Genomic DNA, 22,348 nt, shown 5'->3' with positions numbered 1-22,348 from the left:
ATATACACGGAAATCACACAGTTCATTCCAGAGCATCATTGGGGAAACCGCCACTAATACTCACGCTGCAACTGCCACTGATAGACCATCGGGGCCTGTCGCGCGGCTTGCCGGGAATCTATCTCTGTCAGGCTGTAGTGCCGAGCAGTGTCGGTCAGGGAAACCGCGTGTATTTCACCCGCCACCAGAAGTCTGTGGCGTGCGGCCGGCCGCACGCCACTGATAGGCAATTTCGCACGACACTAATAGCCTGTTTTGTACCAGTGCTCGGTACCCCTCATATTGTTTTTACTATATAATAGATAGATGCTTTTTTTCGATAACTCAAAATAATCTATATAAACATATATTGAACTCAAGTCTTGACTAGCAGAGAAACAGAAGGAGATGACGACTTTAAAATACCACTTCAAGGCACCTTAGTATATTTTAACACAACTTCTGAGCTTTTCATCACGGTACCCCAGGTTTTCTGCTAATCACTTTCAAAAGCAGAAAGGCACATGGTGGTTTTGAATAATTATCTCAAACAAAGAATATGCATGTATTTGGTGTAGCCTAGGACTTAGTTAGATTGAATTCTGATTTTCCAAACATTGGGCGTGCTAGCTTCTTACAATACAACACATCACACAAGTCTTGATAGAGCTCAGATTGAGCGAAAACGAAACTTTGTGGGCTGATGAAGGCTACTGCAGTATTAATAGACTGAATATGATGACTGTCGACTGACGTACTCTCTCCGTCTCATATTAGGTGGCACAAAGTTTTACTAAATACATATGTACCTACATACTCGATCCATGTATACATATCCAAGTTCTTATTTTCGGACTGAGAAAATATTAAAAGATGTCCTGATTCATTGAAAGTTGTGACACTTGGAAGGAGTAGCTGTTATCAGACATTCTTGATGAGTTTTTCAAGCATTAGTACTTTCAGTAGCAGTATCATAGTACTACACCAGGTACACTGCTTAAGGTAAGAAATGATTTGGTTCCTGTCAAATCAAGAAGCTTCCATGCGCGCATCTCACTGTCACCACCAACTCTGTGCTGCGCAATGGTGGTCTCGGAACGTTCAACGGCGCAGTCAGCGTGGTCCAAATGACACGCAGGGATTTCAAGGGGCCAGCCACCACTGCAGCTCCAACCACCAAGCAACAGCAACTGGCTGATCCATGACCCTTGATGAGAAATAGTACTAGTAGAACGTTCTTCGTACCATAATTGAATCATTTTTGTCTGGAGGGGCCAGGCCACGCTGGGTTATATATAGTGCACGTGTAGAAATTAACATCACTAATTGCATTAGGGAGCAGATTTCAGACAAGAAAGAAGGCCAGCTGCGCTGAGATAACTATAAGCAGCGTTTGATTTGGCACTGGCAGAGAGGCAGTTCAAATATGTGCCTTTTGTCTAATAAAAAGGCAGTTCAAATCTGCAAATGCGCAGTATGATGCCATGATGGGCCAAGTGTGCAGGCCTGCAACGCGAATAGAGATTTCGTTCATTGAATTCAAACGTACCTTTGCCGTAAAGCAGCAGGTGGTGACGAGTGTTGACTGTTGACTGCCGGCTGATGTGTGCAATATGCAAGCCCTGCTCGTGTCGGTGTGCATCTTGTAGTTATTGGCCAAGGCTGTACGTGCTCGAATCATCGAACTGGCTTGGCCTTCAAGGTTTGCCTCGCAATGATCGATGCACAGTAGCACCGATCGACCGGGCGCGTGCGTTCATCATGGCTTCCTCCGTCGTGCATGACCGTCTCCTGGGCCGCGCATCATCGTCCCCACCCGGCCTTCACAACATGCTGCATCCACGTACGGTTGTAAATTACTCCCTCCGTTTCATAATTCTTGTCTCAAATTTGTCTAAAAATGGATGTATTTATTTCTAAAAAACGTCTAGATACATATAGGTAGTGTTTGGTTGAGATCATGAAGTGGAATGTAATGAGATGGTTCCAAAAGTTGAGATGATTTCTATGTTTGGTTATTAAAACACAGAGAAGGAATGGAACCACATGGTTCCTCAAAAAGAAATATTCTCTCAATATGCCTAACCAGGTTCCAAGTGCAACCAGTGATTTAAGTGTTTGGTTCTGAGAATATTGAAAAGTAGAACCGTTCCATTACATTCCATTCCTATAAAATAGAACTGTTCCATTCCATTCCACATCGCTATAGAACCAAACACTACCCTAATGTTTCGATAAGAATTATGGAACGGAGGGAGTAATAATTAATCTATAGCTAAGTTTAGAATTTTTTGTAACATTTTTCAATTCTAGGGCCACATTTTACATTTCACACCTACTCCCTCCTATCCATATTAGTCGTCGAAATATTACATGTATCTATATGTTTTTAGGCATAGATATATTCATATTTGGGCAAAGAGAGCAATTATCAATTGTGATTGAAAAATGTTATTCCCTCCGATCTATATTAGTTGTCGAAATATTACATGTATCTCGACATTTTTTATGAATAGATACATTCATATTTGAACAAATTTCAAACAATTAATATGGATGGGAGTGAGTACAATAAAAATTCTAAACTTACTAGCAGTAAAAAAAACTAGTTATCAATTGTGATTGCGTGATGAACTCACCCCACCTGCATGCACGGAAGTGCCTTAGATTGCAGGCTTGCTCTGAAACTATTTGCAAACTCTTGGCTACCGGCAGCACAAATTGCTGGCTTCCTGTGAATTGTGATTGCGGCGACAATGGACGGGCCGGCGACGTGACGGCAGGCGCCTGGCGGACCGGCTCAAGGCGACGGCCGGCAGAAGCTTCTCGATATTTGCCTGGCCGCCTACGCGATGGTGTTTGTCAAAATCGAGATGATGAGATCGATCGGCAGTAGACGAGGCGTCGTGGCGTGCGGCATTGTGCCCTTCTGCCTTCTCCTTTCCTGGCGTGGGCCTTTCTCTTTGGGCTTTTTATTTTCTGGAGTATAAAATTAATTTAGATAATTAGTACTCAGTAGTATTAAGAGCATATCCAGCCGCGTCCCCTAAAGTTTGCCCCGAATCGATGACTTCCACCCCGAATCGCCGCCGGAACCACCCCTCTCACCGGCGACTTCCACCCCTGAACCTGTCGCCGCATAGATCTCTCCTAGCCGTCGCAGTTCCGGTTCCGCCGTCCGCCGCCGGCCAGTTCCAGCACCGTGTCGGTGCCCACCCAGCGGCTGCCTCCTCGCTTCTTGCTGTCAAGGTGTTCGGCGATTTGCCAAGACCATGGATTCAGACGACGAAGAGATGCTCGCTGCATTTTTTACGAGGAAGTCGCCGCTGCCGACGATGCTGCCTCCGGCGGCGAACAGGAGCATCAACTCATTGTCTCGTCGCTTCTCGCCCTCATCGCCGAAGATGCAGAGCCGCCGGGAAGGGGAGGATCGAGGAAGGGCCGCCGCAAGAGCAAGGCGAGGCAAAGGATGGAAGGCTATTGCATGTTGTATGCCGACTATTTCGCCAATGATCCATTGCACAACGATGTGATCTTTCGGCGCCGATTCAGAATGTCTTAGAAGCTTTTTTTAAAAATCGCCGAGTACCTCCAGGAGTACGACGATTACTTCAAATTGAAGAGAGACGCCGTCGGCACACTCGGTTTCACGTCAATTCAGAAATGCATGGTATTCTTCCGATTACTTGCTTATGGAATTCCTGCCAATACACATGACGACTACCTCCGCATGGCCGAGTCCACGGCCATCGATTGCATGTACAGGTTTTGTAGGATAATTGTGGCTGTGTTTGGAGAGCAGTACCTGAGGACACCCACTGCAGAAGACACAGCTCGGATCATGGCACATAATGCAAAAAGAGGATTCCCAGTTATGCTTGGCAGCATCGACTGTATGCATTGGTCATGGAAGGACTGTCTATTTGCACACCAGGACATGTAGAAAAGCCCCAAAGGATCATGCAGTGTGGTGCTTGAGGCAGTGGCCAATCAGGATCTGTGGATTTGGGATGCCTTCTTCGCTATGGCAGGATCGCACAATGACATCAATGTGCTACAATGCTCGAATGTGTTTGCCAAGCTTGTTGAAGGCACTGCTCCTTCGGTGAATTATGAGATCAATGGCCATGTGCATAACAAGGGATACTACCTGGCAGATGGCATCTATCCAAGATGGTCGACCTTTGTGAAGACAATCTCAAACGCACCCGTCGGAGGAGCAAGATCTTGGTTTGCGATGCAACAGGAAGCATGCAGGAAGGATGTCGAGCGGGCATTTGGTGTGTTGCAGGCTCGATTTGACATCGTCCGGTATCCTGCTCTCACTTGGTCGAAAGATCAGATGTGGGAGCTCATGATTGCCTGTGTGATCATACACAACATGATCATCGAGAGCGAGCGGGAATATCCGATGTTTGACACTGAACCGTATGAACGGATGGGTCCTCTAGCCAATTTCAATCACCAGGTGCTGGCCGCCTTTGCTGCTTTCCTCGCTCGGCGGCAAGAAATTCGAGGCGCCGGTACTCATCAGTAGCTTTAATATGATCTGGTCGAGCATTTGTGCCCGAGAAAATGTCTAGCTTTTCTTATTTATTTGCTTGAATTTGATTAAATTTGTTTGAATGTGATTCAAAACTTATTAAATAATGTGTCTGTTTCAATTTGCAATATTTGTAAAAAGTTCTAACCGACGCTCCCCATACGACCGAAAAAAGTGACAGGCCGGATGCCAAATGGAGGGCGCGGCTGGAGATGCTCTAAGACTAGAATTGGGAGCCCTAATATTTTGGGACCCTGAACAAGCGCACAGCTTGCACCTGGCAGCTTACGGGCCTGCGTTCTCAGTTTCTCACGACGTGTAAAACGATGAATTCTCAAAAAAAAAAAGTTGTAAAACGATGAAGGAAAAAACTTCATTACTCCTAACAATTTTTGGTAAAGAACGTGATTGGCCCAATACAAGGAAACAAAGCTGCGTGTCCTACTCCTGAGCCCATCAATGGTCCAACATAACGGAACAATTAAGTCGGCCCATGCCCACTCGAGACTTTTTCTTTTTCCTTGCAGAGAGCCCATCCCCACTCAAAAAAAAATATGCAGAGAGCCCATCCGAGACTTCTAGTCCTCAAAATAAAACAAACCCACGACTTCGCAGTTCCACCTAGCGGCACGTAGATTATTCTCAAAAAAAAAAAAAAGCTAGCGGCTGTGTAACCTGAGAGGTAATCTTGCGGTTCAAGATTGCATTAATTCGAGCTGTGTAATAGTGTATGCTTCACGGCTGCAGCTTGCGGTACAAGATTGCTGTATTTCTTTTCCTTATCTTTTTTGTGGGAACGTAGAAGACGCTGGTCGGTCCCCGGAAATCTTTCCACTAGTAGGACCCAATTTCCTACGGCCGGGGATTGGGTCAACGAGTCAATCGGCCCTTGACCTAGAGGAAAGTTGGCGCGGCCCAGCTTTGCTCACTCCACATTCACATTGACACCTTTTCTTTTCTTCCGTTTGCCAGAATCACTTGCCAAGCTTGCTGAAGAAGACTCTATTCCGTGTAACACGAGTATGGATCCTCTCGTCAGCAGCAGCCATCTCTTGCCGCGGGCTAACTGCTAAGTTAGTTGTACAGCCGGCCGCCACCACTCGCCGCAGCGATGGCCAGCCGAAGCCCCCGTATCTCTTTCCTCCTCCTTCCCCAGCTTCTTTCTCTCCTGCTGCTCCCGTGGGCTTCCCACGCCCGGGACGCCATCTCGCCGGGCCAGCCGCTGAGGGGCAACGAGACCCTGGTCTCGGCCGGCGGCGGCAGCTTCGCGCTGGGCTTCTTCACCCCGCCGGGCTCCAACAACACCTACCTCGGGGTCTGGTACGCCCGCGTCTCCGTCCGCACCGTCGTCTGGGTCGCCAACCGCGCCGCCCCAATCCGGGGCCCCCTCGACCACAACGCCCGCGCCGCCCTCTCCGTCTCCGCCGACTGCACGCTCGCCGTCTCCGATTCGAACTCCACCATCGTCTGGTCGGCCCCCCCGGCCGCGGGCTTGGGCTTGGGCCGGGATTGCACGGCCCGGATCCAGGACGACGGCAACCTGGTGGTGGTGGCCGCCGCCGCCGCCGACGGGGGCGAGGGCGAACGCGTGTCGTGGCAAGGGTTCGACCACCCGACGGACACGCTGCTCCCCGGGATGCGCGTCGGGGTGGACTTCGAGTCCGGGACCAACATGACGCTGACGGCGTGGGCCAGCCCTTCCGACCCGTCCCCGGGCCCCGTGGTGGCCGTCATGGACGTCTCCGGGGACCCGGAGGTGTTCATCTGGAACGGGGACGAGAAAGTCTGGCGCTCGGGGCCATGGGACGGCGTCCAGTTCACGGGCGTGCCGGACACCGCCACCTACTCCGGCTTCACCTTCCGCTTCGTCAACAGCGACAGGGAAGTCACCTACAGCTTCCACTTAGCCCCCGGCGCCACCATCGTCTCCCGGCTGGCGCTCAACAGCACGGGGCTCCTGCAGCGGTGGACGTGGGTGGAGTCGGCGAACAAGTGGAACATGTACTGGTACGCGCCCAAGGACCAGTGCGACGCGGTGTCCCCCTGCGGCGCCAACGGGGTCTGCGACACCAACGCGCTCCCCGTCTGCGCCTGCCTCCGCGGGTTCTCGCCGCGGCAGCCGGACGCCTGGGCCATGCGGGAGAACCGCGCCGGGTGCGCGCGCGCCACGCCGCTCGACTGCGCCCGCGCCGGCAATGGCAATGGCACCTCCGACGGGTTCACCGTGGTGCCGCACGCCAAGGTGCCCGACACGACGAATGCCACGGTGGACTTCGGAGCCAGCCTCGACCAATGCCGGCGCCTGTGCCTGGCGAACTGCTCCTGCGCGGCCTACGCCAGCGCCAACCTCAGCCGCGCGCAGGGGCAGAGGGGATGCGTCATGTGGTACGGCGGGCTTGAGGACCTCCGTGTCTACCCCAACTTCGGCCAGGACCTCTACGTCCGCCTCGCCGCCGCCGACCTCGGTACGTCAAATTTCTTTCTTTCCTATTTTTTGTTCACTTCTTGTTTACAAAATTCTGCCATGTGATGTACTCATGAGTCATGATCTGTGCATTTTGGTCGGTTCTTGGTTGGCGAAAAGAATTTGTTCCGTCCTACCCTTTTGACGCAGTAGACATGCATAGTTTTGGAATCTGAACTTTTTGTATTGGCTTTTTTTTTAACAAGGCGTTTAGCTTTTGGCATGTGGAGACTGTAGTTTGTCTTAATCAAACTGTGCTAGATCTCGCTTCTGCTTCAAGCCACTGGTTTCAATCAGTGAGAAGCCACTCTCTCCATGCACGTGGGCCTTCTTTACTCGACCGTTTTGAGTAAAAGGCACTTTTATAGGGACACAAATAAAAAACTAATTCATTAGGATTGACAATAGCTATCATCGAATAAAGTCGTATCATATGCAGTGCAACTAATACCTTTGGTTTACACTGAACACAAATATTATAAGCCTTGGGAGATGAGAGGTTATGATCAAATCCTGGAAAATCTGCAAATAAAGCACACATGATGTATACTCGATGGGATGTCGACGAATTCTTGGTTCTACGTGACCGTGAAAACACCATACAGTTAATGCATTTTTCCTTCTTCTTTTACATGCTATCTTTAGGGCAAAGGGGTTATACTTATACGGTTATTTTAATGTGTCACGGAACGGCGGAACCTTCTCTTGTTCTTTTATTGGTTCTAGCCAATATGGGCTTGCAGTCCCTGCAAGAACCATGCACCTGAGCTGGACCGTGATAATTAGCATTTGTCGTATGGGAAAGCAAGCGACCACATTTTATTGAAAGAGCACAAAATGACAGCAACCTCTGGTAGTAACATAATTTAGAAAAGCCGATGTCACAGAAATGATTCTAAAATTGAAATAATACTCTGTTGCCCTGCTCCTGTCTTCCCGCTCATGTGGATCCTATCGGTGGGACTCGATGATAACTTAAAAGATTTTTCTCAGAGGCAACAAGCAAGCATGCCTGTATAAGCTAGCAATTGGCATTTTGCAAGGCACTGCGTGGACCAGCTTCAATTCAGAAGAGAACAGGCGAACAGCACACGTCTGCCCCGTAACATCGAAGTAGGATAACCACCACATGATATATATGGAAATTAAGCAGAACGGTCAGAAGGGGGTTAGCCTCCGATGCTTACCAGATCTCATCTCCACGTAGAAAGTATCCTTGTACTGTTGCTTTCGGATGATATCCCTGATGTGACCTAAAATGGAAGTACGAGCAAAAGATGATTTGCCAATGCTGCAACTGATTCCATTCCAAGCAACTCTAGACCTCTGCAGAAGACTCGTCTTTGGTGCCAGCCCAATCATACGCTCACACTTGTTTCCTGTAAATAGCTGCATATCAGCTACATGGGAAACCTCCGATAGTTAACTGACCTGACACATTAAGCTTGTCGATGGCACTTTAGAGTTGGTCCTCCTACAGTGCTAGTACTTCACAATTCCATCCCCAATCAAATCTCCTGGCCCTGCTAAAGCAAAAATGGGCACGGCGCTTTGCTTCCTTCAGAAAGAAGTGACCACGACATTTTCGTGCTGCAACAATCTAGCTAACTCAGTGATAAAGTGAGGACCATCTAGTCCAAATTTTAGAGTGAAGCTAGATGTTTCTAATGCTCACAGTCCATATTTGGTGAGTGGGGTGGTGATAGACCAACAGGAATAAATGCCGTGAGGAATCACGGGACATTCTGGTGAATGACCTAACCACATCTAAATCCACATGTTTTTTCTCAGTGTAGATGTGTTCTTTACATGTGGTTTACGTGTACGAGCCATAAGGTTTTCATGATCATTAATGAACTAACGAACCTTGGCGCCATTTTTTTACATGGATAAGTCAAATAAAGCATCACCGAAAGTGAGGGAGAAAGGCCATCGCTCTCTGTCTGAAACTAGATTCCAACAACACTAGATTCAGTTGGAAGTGACCAGACAATTTTAGCATCTTCTTGTCAAATTAAACATGCATTACACTTGTACTGGAAAAGAACCTAGAAATTTTCTTCTTAAGATGGCACTGAACAAAATACTTTAGAATGCCTAAATCAGCAAGGTGTCGTTACAATTATGCAATAGGAGCACCATATAAGTTCCATTTTAAAGGAAATAACCAAGACAAACAGGCAAAAATCAACATATCGGACTAGTTGTGGCCATCAAGAAGATTCACAGCCAGCAGGTTGTGCCTGAAGTATCTGAAGACCTCCTTCCTTGTCAGCGAAATGTTTGTACCTATCTCTCATCACTCTAGTATTTCAGCTGGACAAGGACCAAGACATGTGAACAGTAGTAGACCAGTCTTTATAAGAGTTAATTTCCCATGTGACCGTACCATGTGTACTGTGAGCAAGGAAGCTATGGTGCCATAATCCAGGGTAGGAATGGATCCCCTTGCTTTATGTTGTGTTCAGAAATCAGAATTTCACAGAACAGGACCCCGTATTTAAGAGGTCCCGGTACTTGGTAGGGCATGTCCACCTACTAAACTTGGACCCCCATTGCATCCAGTTATCTGCAAGCAAGGGTTACATCTCGGATTTGGTGCATTGACAGTGTTACATCGCATTGGGTGCATACAGGGTTACATCCAAGCCAGGGTTACATCCATGGTTGAGAATGTTTTGAATAAACTAGTGAGCCCCCATATGTGCAAAATAGTATACAATTTATATTGGATCAAAAACTTCTGTGTTAGATTGTACAGAAGATCTAAAAATATGAATAGAACCAGAAAAGTGAACTAAAGGCAGAGTTTACTATATTCATTCACCTTATGTTTGTATTGTACTACCTCCGTTCCATAATTCTTGTCTCAAATTTGCCCAAAAATGAATGTATCTATTCCTAAAAAATGTCTAGATACATGTAATATTTCGACAAGAATTATGGAACGGAGGGAGTAGTATGTAGATAGAGATGAATATTTCAACACAAAGAGCCAGTTAGGCTAATGACTTTTATCATTGTCTTTTCACAGTACTCTTTGTTTAGCAGCTATCAAAATGCTTACATCCCCCCTTCAAAAAAAAAAAACCTTCAGAAAAAAAAAAGTGCTTACATTCATCAGGCAGAGGAATGCTCACGGTTCACAAGTAGTGTAACACTACTATGCATATTAAAATCTAGCTATACACAGACATTCCTGTAAAAAAACAACTATACACAGACACAGATGTTTTTAGATCAGAAAAAATGTTATACCTATATCCATGTCCAAGATCGAACTAATAGTTGTGATTTCCTTCGCAGATTCAATTAGCAAGTCTAAGAAGAAGGTGCAAGTTATTACTGCTGTCACGGTCAGCATCGGCACACTGGCGGTTATTCTTGCACTTATAGGGTTCTTCTTTTGGAGAAGAAAGAGGACAAAATCAAGACTGCCAGGTAACCTCAAATCATCTATGTGGTTCTGACTTATGACTTCCAGAGAAGGAGAAAATTACATATGTTTGGTCCAAACGTAAAAGAAGTCCAGAGAAAAAACTGACCTCTTATTTGCTGATGAAATTTGTAAATTTGATATTCCTGTAGGACCAAATAAATGGAGTGGTATTTCACACAGCAGAGGCCTCCAAAGTGAAGGAACTAGTCATGGGGATGACCTGGAACTGCCAATATTTGATTTGGAGACAATAGCAGCAGCCACAGATAGTTTCTCAACGGACAACAAGCTTGGTGAAGGTGGATATGGACCAGTATACAAGGTACTAAAGTTTTAAAGATATTCATTCGGAAAATCGAAAATTAGGTCCTGAAAAGAAGTATAATAATACATCATTAGTAGTTGAAAATAATAATGCAATTCTAGCTTTCCATAAATGGAACATTGTTTATACATCTGATTGAAAATAATTGTTTCAAAACTACAGGGTAAGCTTGAGGATGGAGAAGAAATAGCTGTTAAAACACTTTCGAAGGCATCAACACAGGGCCTCGATGAGTTCAAGAATGAGGTTATGCTGATAGCAAAACTCCAACATCGGAATCTTGTTCGACTGCTTGGCTGCTGCATTTGTGGAGAAGAAAAGATACTCATATATGAATACATGGCAAACAAAAGTCTGGACTTCTTTCTGTTTGGTATGCACTTAACCTTTCTGAGCATGAAAATTCACAATTTTTCAAGGAATTATAACCAATCTGCCTTATGTTATCAGATAAATCCAGGAGCATGCTTCTTAACTGGCAAACACGATATCGCATAATTGAGGGGATTGCCCGAGGATTACTGTATCTCCACCAGGACTCGAGATACAGAATCGTACACAGAGACCTGAAGACAAGCAACATCCTTCTGGACGAGGACATGATTCCCAAGATTTCGGACTTCGGCATGGCACGAATATTTGGAGGCAATGACTCGGAAATCAATACACTTCGAGTGGTTGGCACATAGTAAGTAGTAAACCACAAGTACAAACAAATCAATCACCTTATCTAGTCAATTTCAATCTCCTAACATCAAGATAATGCGCTGCTCTACAGCGGCTACATGGCTCCTGAGTACGCGATGGACGGGGTATTCTCGGTGAAATCAGATGTGTTCAGCTTCGGTGTCATAGTTCTGGAAATCATCACTGGCACAAGGAACAGAGGTGTCTACAGCTACTCGAACCACCTAAACCTTCTAGCACATGTAAGCCCGAACATATCTCACCAATCCTAAACCAAATATGCTGGATTGCTCATCAAAATTCAGAATTCTCATAGTACCAATATCTCTGAATTTTGACTTTAAAAAAAATCTCTGAATTTTAATCAGGCCTGGAGCTTACTGAACGAGGGCAACAGCCTGGATCTGGTGGACGGGACCTTAAAGGGGTCGTTCGACACCGACGAGGTGCTCAAGTGCCTCAAGGCGGGGCTCCTGTGCGTGCAGGAAAACCCCGAAGACCGGCCCCTGATGTCACAGGTTCTAATGATGCTGGCCGCCACCGACGCCGCCTCGCTGCCGACCCCCAAGCAGCCCGGCTTCGCCGCGAGGAGAGCCGCGGCGGCGACGGCGACGGCGACGGAGGACACATCGTCGAGCAGGCCCGACTGCAGCTTCGTGGACAGCATGACCATCACCATGGTCGAAGGCCGCTAGAGCTCTATCCTATCCTACCGATCCTCGGAGCGCGCCTTTTGCGGCTCATGCGATCGTTGGCTTTGTGTGTGTGCGTGCAAGGCTGCGGAATCGGGCGTGGTTTTTTGTGGTCTGATTCGTTCTAGCATTGGACGGTGAATGGGGAATTTTCGTTCGCCCAGATCGATGCTGGGGGGAGAAGTCGAGAGGGTTGAGATTTATATCTGTACAGCAAAATCGAATCAATGGATAAGGTGAGGTTTAAGCTTCTTTACCTTGCAAACGGCACTCTTGCCGCCTTCATCGTCCCCGGCGTGAATCGCATCCACCGGGAACGGCGGTGAGGAGCGGCGCCGGCCGGCGGGGTGGGGAAATAGAAGGAAGCACGCGCCAGATGGATCAACTCAAAACCGCCTAAATTTCCGTATTCTCTTGGGCCGCCTTGGACTAGGAGGCCTTCGGCAGCATATATGCTGTGTGCGGTCCATGGAAAAGACCCTGTTAGTTTCGGCTTGCATTGCTGAAGTGTGTTCGTTGAACTTATTTTATAATCTGTTACGAAAAAGTACACATAAAAATAGTGAAAAGTTGGTTAGCCAAACACGAAAATAGTGGAAAACGGATGAAAAAACGAGATTACGAGAATCCACAGCAATGCCAAACGCAGCCTTACAACCAAACACGGTGTTTCGTTCTCTGCTTAAAAAACAATCACGGTTGTTAGTCTGGTTTTTGAATATTTATAACACGTCGGAATATAATGGAACCTTTCGAGGTTTTGTTTGGTTTCTACTAAAATATACTGGTACAAACCTGGAATGAAATCATTTGGTTGTTCAAAAAATAATTTCTACTAACATGCTTAACCGTCTAATTCCATTCCAAACACTACCTAGTAGACGATATATCGATAAGGAATATGTGAAGATGATTCCATTGATGGCTGAAGCTTCTGGAAGAAATGTTTGTGACATGTTGCTCTCTCCGCTCTTGGGTCTCAGTTCCAGGGAAATCCTCTGTATTAAGACTTCTAGAGAGGACGATGATGACCGTGGAATCTCTTCTTGGAGACACTATTTTTGGAGTTAGGACCGGCTAGCCGTTCTGCCTTTTATTGACTATACTTATGTGGCAACAGTGACGGTAGTCGTCTTCTGATGTGTCTGTTAAGTCTCCATCTTGCGTTGTGATGAAATGAAGTCGACAACTCATGAAATTATATGCATGACAATATCATCGTGTAGTTAGGCTAGTCAAGGTGGCGCTGAAATACGGTAACCTTTCGTAACAACATTGGAGGTGGTTGATGGGAATTTCGTCTGATTTTCCACGCCGCTGATTTCAAATTTTATTTTAAAAATGGAAAAGAAAAGCGCAAAAGGAAAAACCAGAGAGCGAAGGCAGCCGCCAGCCGGCAGCAACGTGTCCAAGCAAACCACGCGCCGCCACCGCCGTTGTTTCCCAAAGCAGTTTCTCAATCAAGCACACTCCACTCCAATCCCCCGCCGCAGTCTGCAAAACCCTCGTCTCCCCCCACATTCCTCCGGTCAGATCGAGTGCTCGTCAGTACTACATTCGAATCTAGGAGCCAGAGAATCTAGGGCGATGGCAGCGACCCACCCGGCCTCCCCGACCGCCGCCGGTGACAAGTCATCCCCCTCGCCGCCGCCGCCGGTGCGCCTGGCGACGGCGGTCGCGGCCATCCAACCCAGCTCGCCGCGCTTCTTCTTCTCCTCCCTCGCGGCTTCCTCCTCGCCGCACCGCCGCATCGGCATCGCCGTCGACCTCTCCGACGAGTCCGCCTTCGCCGTCAAGTGGGCCGTCCAGAACTACCTCCGCCCAGGCGACGCCGTCGTGCTCCTCCACGTGCGCCCCACCTCCGTCCTCTACGGCGCCGACTGGGGCTCCATCCCCGTCTCCGTCGACGACGACGACGGCGGGGAAGCGCCGGCTGGCGACGAGCCGGAGGACGCGCGGAAGAAGCGGGAGGAGGACTTCGACACCTTCACCTCCACCAAGTCGCAGGATCTGGCGCAGCCGCTCGTCGCCGCGCAGATCCCCTTCAAGATCCACATCGTCAAGGACCACGACATGAAGGAGCGCCTCTGCCTCGAGGCCGAGCGCCTCGGCCTGTCCGCGATGATCATGGGCAGCCGCGGCTTTGGTGCCTTCCGCAGGGGAGATAAAGGGAGGCTCGGGAGTGTCAGCGACTACTGCGTGCACCACTGCGTCTGCCCCGTGGTGGTTGTGCGGTACCCTGATGATGCTGGGGCAGCTGGTGGTGCGGAGGCTGCGGGCGATGAGCTGCGGACGGTCCCTGAGAATGAGGTCGTGTTCCATGAGGCGCCCGAGGGGCAGAAAGGTCTGTTCCTTTTCTTGATCTGGTATTTTTTTAAGCGATCTTTTATTGCATAGTTTTTCACGATGTGGGTAATGAAATGTTCTGGATTATAGAAATGCATGAAACGGTGTCTTAAATGTTCAGTGTTATAACATCAGAGGGTGTATTTTTCGTCAAAAATAATCAATACATGTAACACTGGAAATGATTAGACCGTGTTGTGTATTCATGATAAGGAGACCGAGTCGAAGAGAACCGTAAAAGAAGTAAACTAGTGCTTTCACTATAATGAATTCAGTACAGAAATCCCTTCATTTAACTTTTACTTGTTCTTGGGATATTGTAATCAAATGTTACGGACCAGAGATTTACAACAAGTCAGTCTGACAGCCTGGTTGTCATGATCTTAACTTATTTTTCGAAAAATTATAAATTTAATCATTCAGACTAGACAATATAATTCAAGCCAAATTGAAGTCATATGTGTCATCTGACCTTCGGAATATGGTAGCGAAACTGAAGATGCATAGCCCAATTGAAATGCCAAAACACAAAATAGGTTGCCTCTAGAACTGTGAATCAGCAAAACAGTTGCACAAACGGCATGTGATGTAATACAGCGCACATTGTTATTCCATTCTGCATTGAGTCAAATTTCCAATGTCTATACAGTTTGCTTAGTTGCATTTCGTGTGCATAAATCTATTCACATCGAACAGATATGCAGGTACCTCCTTGATTCAGGATAGAATTGTTTCATTATTGCATAAAGGAGCTTTGAATTCTGTTTTGTCCATGGAAAGTTTTGTTCATATATGTGATGATAAGAGATATCTGTGATCGAGTAACAAATTAGAAGTCACAAAAAGGACACAGTAGTTTATCGTGTACAGCAAATGAATTTTACTGCTCGTCATTTACACAAAATTAGAAGTCCCATATTCTGGTTGTTCATCTATATCCCTTAGAAAATCACGATGAACACTGATTTTGCGAGAACATGTGCAGGAGGAATGAATATAACCTTTCAGTTCCCTTTATTTTTAGGCTTTCTGTGAGCTATGCTTATTCGTCATATATTTAAAGGCAACTACACTGCACCACTCAACTAGCTCTATTTGGAATTTTGCTACCATGAATTCAGATGTTCTTATGTTTGCCTATTGGCCATTCTGTATTAATGCGCATATACCATCACCTCACCGTTCCAAGAAATATCTGCAATGTCACTGCTTCCAGATGCATGCGTAAACTTGTCGTACAAATCATGTAATCGTTAGGAATGCTGTCTTGTACTATTTTCACTTCTGTAGTTTCCAAACTGATACTGATTGTTTACTTCCACTATGAAAGTGGAATTCACCTTCAAGTCAAACGCTCAAATTTCTGAGCTCGTCCAAATTTTGAAGTAGATTGTGCTTACTTTTAGGAAGAGAACAACATACGAGTAATGCCCATACAGTTCCTGATAAGCTCTTCTTTTGTACTTATCTTTTAATCTTTTAATTGGACGGAGTACTTAAATAAAACCAAAGGTCCTGAAAACTGAACAACACTGTTTATATCCTACAATTCTGCATCGCACAACTTTATTTGTTAGGGGTGACATTGGCATTGCTAACTACTTTGTGGTGTGTGTTTCAAAACGTGTACTGTTTTGCCTCGTTAATCGTGTTAAACTTGTTAAGCAATCTAGTGCATCCTGGGTTGAGCGAGTTAGTTTACTTTCTTATATCGACATATCACGAATGTGATTTAGATTTATTTTTTGCCGTGTTACAGAAAACTGAGGTAGCCGCAAGCAGACAGATCAAGAGGAGAAAGCAAGACTTGGCTGATTCCAACCATCTGTAACTTTGTGGCTGCTTGTATGCTCCACTCTGTGTTGCACTTTGAGTTTGTATCAGACTTGTAGATCATGGACGAGTCCTCGTTGATTCGCTTCCTGAGAATTGAAAATGGGAATAATGTATTACTGCAGATGGTAGCTGTTGTATGAATGGATGTTTCTGCTTGACTTCACTGGAACATGGTTCCGTTAGCCAACCTGTTTTCGCTGCAAACCTTGACCGTTACAATGCTGTGTTGTATCTCTGCCTTGTCTGATTTGCATAATTCTGCTTGTAAGGGCTGTAGATCATGGACGGTTCTTGGTTCCTTCGCCTCTGAGGCATATTCGTTGTTTAAAAGGAGTGCTTACTCTGTTCCTGCGTATTGGGAGCTGATGTATGTGTGTTCCTTTCGGCCTGGCCGTGGCTCCCAGCGTGTGTTTTGGCTTTATGGATGTTGCTCGGGGTCGCTTGTTCAGGCAGTCTCGTGCTGTATTCCAGAGACGTAATTGAGACTAAGAGTCCACAGTATTTCTGAACCTCTTTCTGAAAATCTCGTCATAAACCTAGACATTGGTTGTGTTTTGGGTCAAGCGTTTAAGACGCCGGGAAGTCTCTGAACACGATGCCTTGGGTCTGCATTGCTGGTCCCCTCCTGTTTCCGCGCGCGACCCGGCCGCGTGCACTGCACAGCAGCACAGGTGCGAGCACAGAGCAGCTGCAGGCGGCAGCCTTCTTTTCTTTGGACTCCATTGATCGGCGCGTCGATGATCCGATTTCCTCTTTTCCCCCAGAGTCCAGAGATGATTAGCCAGGCCAACAGGCAACAGAAACGTCTGAAACGATGAGTTCCTTGGGAAAAACAACACCCATGCATGCATGGATCTCTGTTGATTTTGGACCGACGCACGCACAAATCAATCTCGATCACATTTTCACCTGCTCTTGATTTAACTTACCAAAAAATTTACATGGATGAGCTCAAGTACATTGCATTCCACGCTCATTGGAAATCAAAAAATAATCATCATGAAGAGAGCATAAACATTGGCGCCACTGAAAGGTTTATTAGCATATCGTCATCGATCTTACACAGGGAACTAAGCAGTAGTAGAAAAAAGAAGGGATTTAACCAAACTAAGACCAACCTTGTGCAGCTGCAGCATGATAGGAGTTTTAAACTAATCTTTATCTCCGCAAATTAACACTCAGAAAACAGCGACAAAGCATCAAGGCCCAAAAGAACTGTTGATGATTTGATGGACGGATCTAAGAGCAGAAACTCATAAAATCTACAGCCTCAGCGACAGGTCCAGGGGCGCGGCGTGGCCACCGGCGGACGAGGAGGAGGAGAAGGGCGCCCAGCGCATCGTCGAGAACTCGGAATCGTCGGGGCCCACATCGCCGGCGGCGCCGTGGTTGGTGCTCGTCGGGAAGAACTCGATCTCCCTCACCTCCTTCTTCCCCTCCAGCCGTGCCAAGAACCCTTCCCCCGTCGTCTCCTGCATCCGTTTGCAACAACACGCGCCATGAGTTCACGTTAATTTGTCAACGAGATGAATGCAAGTCATTGATTTATGGCATGTGCGAGTTTGGATACGTACCTTACGACCGGCGCTGGTCATGGCGGCAGCGAGGTCGTAGATGGAGTAGTCCGGCATGGCGGTGGCGGCGGCGGCAGGGGCCCGTGATCCTCTCTCTGTCAAGGCCCTCATCGTCTTTAATTGTAGACGCAAGTCAAGAAGCGCACACGGGCGCGCAGGAAGGAAGGAAGACAAAGACTCATTAGCACAATCATGCATGTTGCGAAAGGAAAATGGATCGTGGAGAGAATCCAGCGTAAAAAGGGTTTGGTACGTACTACCTTGGAGCAGAGGTCGCAGCGGTGGCCAGTGTGGAAGCAGGGGGCGGAGGAGGATGCCGCCGGACGCCAGATGGTGTTTTGGCTTGAAGGGTGCTCTGCCGCCGCCGCCGCCGGCAGGTCCATCTGGAGCTGTTGGCCACCATTGCCCACCGGGACGAAGCCCCCCATGCGGCCCCACCGATCCATGAAGTACTGCTGCTCCGCCGCCACGCCTGGAGCCGAGTGCGAGTGGACATAGCGCACGGGTGCCGGCGGCGCCGGAGGGGCAGGCGAGGGCTGGACGAGGAGAGGCGAGTAGTAGCGCGAGCCGATGGAGGGGGCAACGTCGAACGGCGGCGGCAGGTGGTCGGGGTGTTGCAGGAGGACGGAATTGGAGTTGCCTTGCTGTAGTACGCTGGCGTTGACGGCGTCCGCCATGGCGGCCGCGGCTGCGGCCACGGCGTTGAGGTCCTGCAGCGGGTCGAACCCGCCGCACCGCAGGCGCTCGAGCTCCGCCACGCCGAGCCCGCGCTGCGGGGGCTTCTTCGGCGCCGCCGCCCCGCCGGAGCCGGAAGCCTGCTGCTGCGGCCCCCTCCCGGAGCCCGACCCGGACGACTGTCGGCGCAGCCGCGGCCGCCCCACCGCCTCCGAGAGCTCCGGCGCGACCAGCGGCCCCATGTCCGTCGACGCCGTCTCGCCCTGAGCGGCGCCGAAGCCGAAGCCGGCGGAGACGTCGGAGGCGGCGGTGGCGGTGGCAGAGGACGCCTGCTGCGCGGGCCAGAGGAAGTATGGGCTGGTCGCCATGAGAGCGGAAGAGAAAGATGACAAGCGGCGGTGCACTGGTACTGGGGGTGGGCTAGCGACTGTCTCCTCCCAGGGGTGCGGCTTTTTATAGCGCTCGAGGAGGAAGAAGATCGAGGAGAAACGTACACAGCATCTAGGCGTTGTCTCGCTCGCGGACAGGTGGGGCCATCGTATTTTTGTACCACCGTACGTGCCCGCGTACTTCTTTCGTCTCGATAGGTTTTACGTGTCCGTATACTCGTATACGGTACGGAAGGAAGCACGCTAGTGGGGTTGTAGTAGTGGGACCAGAGCTGCTGCCAACTGGGTCCGGACGGTCGGCTCTCTTCCCGCCTCCATTTCTGTCGTGTAGCAGCACTCCGGTCTCCACTGCTCGATCAAAATTCAATCTTAAACCGTCCTTTATCCTCATCTCATGTATTAGAGCTCTCTGGAACCTTGGTGATCAGATGGAGTATTCAACTTTGGCAAACCGTATACTAATGTATAGCTCCTCATTAGTCACTAATTCCAGCTTGAAATCATAAAACCAGCTACATTATGAATTATGATTGATAAACATGCATGCAATTCGATACCTTTGACCTGTGGCACCGAGCGGGGTGACGCGACGTGCAGTGCATCATGTGTGGATCACGAGAAAGGTGCTCCCTGCAGTACGTGTCCCCCAAAGATGCGCAGTACACACACAGTACCATTTTTATTTTATTTTGATGAGACATCATGCACGGCGGCACAGATATGCATGAATCCCCATTTTTGATGTGATGGTTTCGCCTCTCCCACCTCCCAACGTGTAGATTACATGCCGTCACACCGACGGTAGATTTGGGGTCCTGCTGTTTTTCTCTCTTATTTGAAGAAGAAGAAAAAATGCAGGGAGTTGATTTCATACAAGAAGGAAATGGAATTAAGGAGGAAAATGCATTTGCTTAAATTCTAGTAGACCAGCAGTACATTTAAGAGGGGAGGATCTGTTTGCAGTGACCGTTTGATCGTTTGATGCTTTGTTCCTGCATGCAGCCATGCACACACTGTACTTCGAGGTCTGCACATTTGGATCTTACCTTGCAGAAAATGATTGGGTCTATGAACGTCTGTAATCCTACCGCTGCAGTGATATAATTGTTGTGTGTGTAGAGAGAGGGAGAGGGAGAGAATCCTACCACCGCAAGTGATATAACTGTGTCTATGTGTGTGTCATGGCTAGCAAACCTTGCAGCCTTCTTCTAGCCGGTACAAAGATGCCTTCCAGCTCTTTCCTTGTTGTGTGTGGCAGGCAGCAGCGAGACTGCGAGAGAGATATGGCTCATCTTCTCCAAATCAATGCTGCAGATTCAGGTTGCAATGCTATATACATATGACATAGCAGATTCACCCACTCGATCCAATCCTCTGTTTAGTTCATGTGCTTCATTACACCCAATTTTCTTTGCACAAGGGAAAAAACATCACAGAATGGCATTTGCAAGTCAATCGGGCAGTACGTTAAACCACAAATTTAGCCCAAACAAACGTTTCCAGAAATGCACCTGCACAAAGCCGGATACATCAGAATGAGTAGTAGTAGTAGAAGTGCAAGTTTTTAACATCTTTAGCTACAAAGATCAAAGTCCCAGTGCCAGTGCATTGCATGCAGCAGTACATCCGTTTTGCAATGCCCTAGGGCGATTGATCCAGTTCCAGCGGCAAAGGGGAAGCCAGCTAGCTAAAGCCTTAAAGCTACTTTTGCACTGGCCAAGCTTGATCTCTCCCTCCCTGAGCGCCTTCATCTGTCGCGGCTAGCCAAAAGCAAAGCAGAAGTGCAGAACCCGGCCGGAGGAGGTACGCTGGCTAGAGGGTTAAAAGCACTGGGTGCCATTGGTGAGAACTGGCACTGCTTTGCATGCTGCCGCAGCCTGATCCACTGCCACAGATTTGCCAGCATCCTGCCATGATCGGTTGCACTGCGGCAGCAGCCGGTCGATCGCCATCTCCCTGGAGGACCACGCATCCATGCAATGCCCACGCAGAATTCGGAAATCCCTACTGAACTAGGACTAGTAATCACACCGTGGTTGCATTAGGTAATTTAGGTCCATGGAAAAAGGAGGTGAAATGTGGGGAGGGAGCAGGGCAGGGCAGGCTTTAGGTGGAGGGAACAGAGAGTACTACTGCCTGTGGTGTTGTGGGCACGGTATCACACATGTCTCAGCGTATATATGGAGCCGGGTACTTGTGGCTGCGGCCCATGGGAAGGAAGATCGGACGTATCTGGAACTGGGATTCGCTGATCGGCACGCACCCCAGCCAGCAGCCGCTGCCGCGGCAGCAAGGCAGCGTGCCGGGCGCTGTGGAACTGGCAGTGATCAATGCCGGCCACTCGCGGCAGCGGGTAGATGCTGCGGGGTGTGGTTTGGGATCTAGCTTGGTCCCCCTGCTCTAGCTTAGCTGGTAGCCTGATACGGCACAGGGAAAGAAAGTTAATTTGCTTTTTGTCTCTCTGCTGGAGAGGTCTCCTCTCCTCGTTTGGGTAACTGCGAACAGAAACATGTGGCTACCACCACTAGCAGTTGCAGTGCTCCTGACTTTCAGTTCGGTCTCACTGTTCCCTCACGCAGCACTTTTTTATTTTTATAATTTACCCTCAGTTTTTCTTTTCGGCCTTTTTGGCAGGATGGTGCATGCTGCGAGTATCCGTGCCGGAAAACAAAAGAAAACTACGACAGGAAGATCTTATTTATTTTTCTTTCGAAAAGGAAAGGACACCAGGAAGATGTATAGTGCAGTAGTAATTGAATGAAGATCCATGAATGTGAGACCGAAATGTAGGTGCAGGAATGGCGATGCCGCCGGAGAAATGTCGCTTGCAGGTAGCATTTGGCGCACCACCAGCTAGTAGACCGGCGAAGAAATATGCTCCTGACGTCTCTGCGTCATACGTTTATGATCGTTGTACGCCGTCGCAGCTAGCTCTCTGGTGTGGATGTGATACTTGCTGCATGGCGGAGAGTTACAGACAATGATGATTGATGAAGCTCGATCACCCCCAGCGCACTCGAGAGAGTCTAGAGGACGTACGACAGGAGATCCGCGGTGAAATCTTTCCCAAATGAGAAAATCGCGTCCACCACCTCTAGAGAACTGCTCCCTCCGTTGCATAAAGATTTAAACTAGCTATAGTACAAAGTCATGTCAATCTTTATGAAACTAAGGAGAAAGCACTCGGTACATCAGTTCTTGACCCACGCAAAGTGGTCGTCGTCGATCGGACTCGTCGATCGGACTCGGGGAGCGAAAATGATTTGGCTTTGCGATGCGCACAATACGAGTATAAACTCTCATGGGCCGAAATTAGCGCGTGCAACTGTCTCACGGGTCGAGTTATTGGCACGGGTAATTATGGGCCGGGCTCTGAATTTTTCTGTTTGGGCTGGGTAT

General features: G+C 48.3%; 3 protein-coding genes and 1 long non-coding RNA gene across 6 annotated transcripts; 2 read left to right on the top strand and 2 right to left on the bottom strand.

The window, feature by feature from the left end:
- The first annotated feature begins 5,485 nt into the window (after positions 1–5,485).
- On the top strand, positions 5,486–12,381 carry LOC100840512 (receptor-like serine/threonine-protein kinase SD1-8). The gene is made up of 7 exons (XM_003566020.4): positions 5,486–6,987; positions 10,293–10,427; positions 10,575–10,747; positions 10,913–11,123; positions 11,201–11,438; positions 11,529–11,679; positions 11,806–12,381. Exons 1-7 carry the CDS (start codon positions 5,634–5,636, stop codon positions 12,130–12,132), a joined length of 2,589 nt encoding a protein of 862 aa, XP_003566068.1. The 5' UTR covers positions 5,486–5,633; the 3' UTR covers positions 12,133–12,381.
- Positions 6,983–12,525, bottom strand: LOC112270868. 3 transcript variants are annotated; one of them, XR_002963406.1, is made up of 3 exons: positions 12,387–12,525; positions 10,532–10,794; positions 6,983–8,509 (listed from the first exon to the last, which is right to left on the bottom strand). It is a non-coding gene; the product is annotated as an uncharacterized LOC112270868 (long non-coding RNA). The 3 variants fall into 3 exon arrangements; XR_002963405.1 differs by having other exon boundaries at positions 6,983–8,365; XR_002963404.1 differs by lacking the exon at positions 6,983–8,509 and adding an exon at positions 9,056–9,555.
- A 995-nt stretch (positions 12,526–13,520) lies between these two features.
- On the top strand, positions 13,521–16,530 carry LOC100823570 (universal stress protein PHOS34). Its single transcript, XM_003568115.4, has 2 exons — positions 13,521–14,473; positions 16,235–16,530. Exons 1-2 carry the CDS (start codon positions 13,717–13,719, stop codon positions 16,240–16,242), a joined length of 765 nt encoding a protein of 254 aa, XP_003568163.1. The 5' UTR covers positions 13,521–13,716; the 3' UTR covers positions 16,243–16,530.
- An 870-nt stretch (positions 16,531–17,400) lies between these two features.
- LOC112270712 lies at positions 17,401–18,928 on the bottom strand. Its single transcript, XM_024458765.1, has 3 exons — positions 18,146–18,928; positions 17,886–17,999; positions 17,401–17,783 (listed from the first exon to the last, which is right to left on the bottom strand). Exons 1-3 carry the CDS (start codon positions 18,926–18,928, stop codon positions 17,574–17,576), a joined length of 1,107 nt encoding a protein of 368 aa, XP_024314533.1. The 3' UTR covers positions 17,401–17,573.
- Positions 18,929–22,348: the final 3,420 nt, after the last annotated feature.

The sequence above is a fragment of the Brachypodium distachyon genome, chromosome 2 (genome assembly GCF_000005505.3).
Source record: "Brachypodium distachyon strain Bd21 chromosome 2, Brachypodium_distachyon_v3.0, whole genome shotgun sequence".
In the NCBI taxonomy this organism is placed as follows: Eukaryota; Viridiplantae; Streptophyta; class Magnoliopsida; order Poales; family Poaceae; genus Brachypodium; species Brachypodium distachyon.
This window is presented reverse-complemented; position numbering and strand designations above follow the sequence as displayed.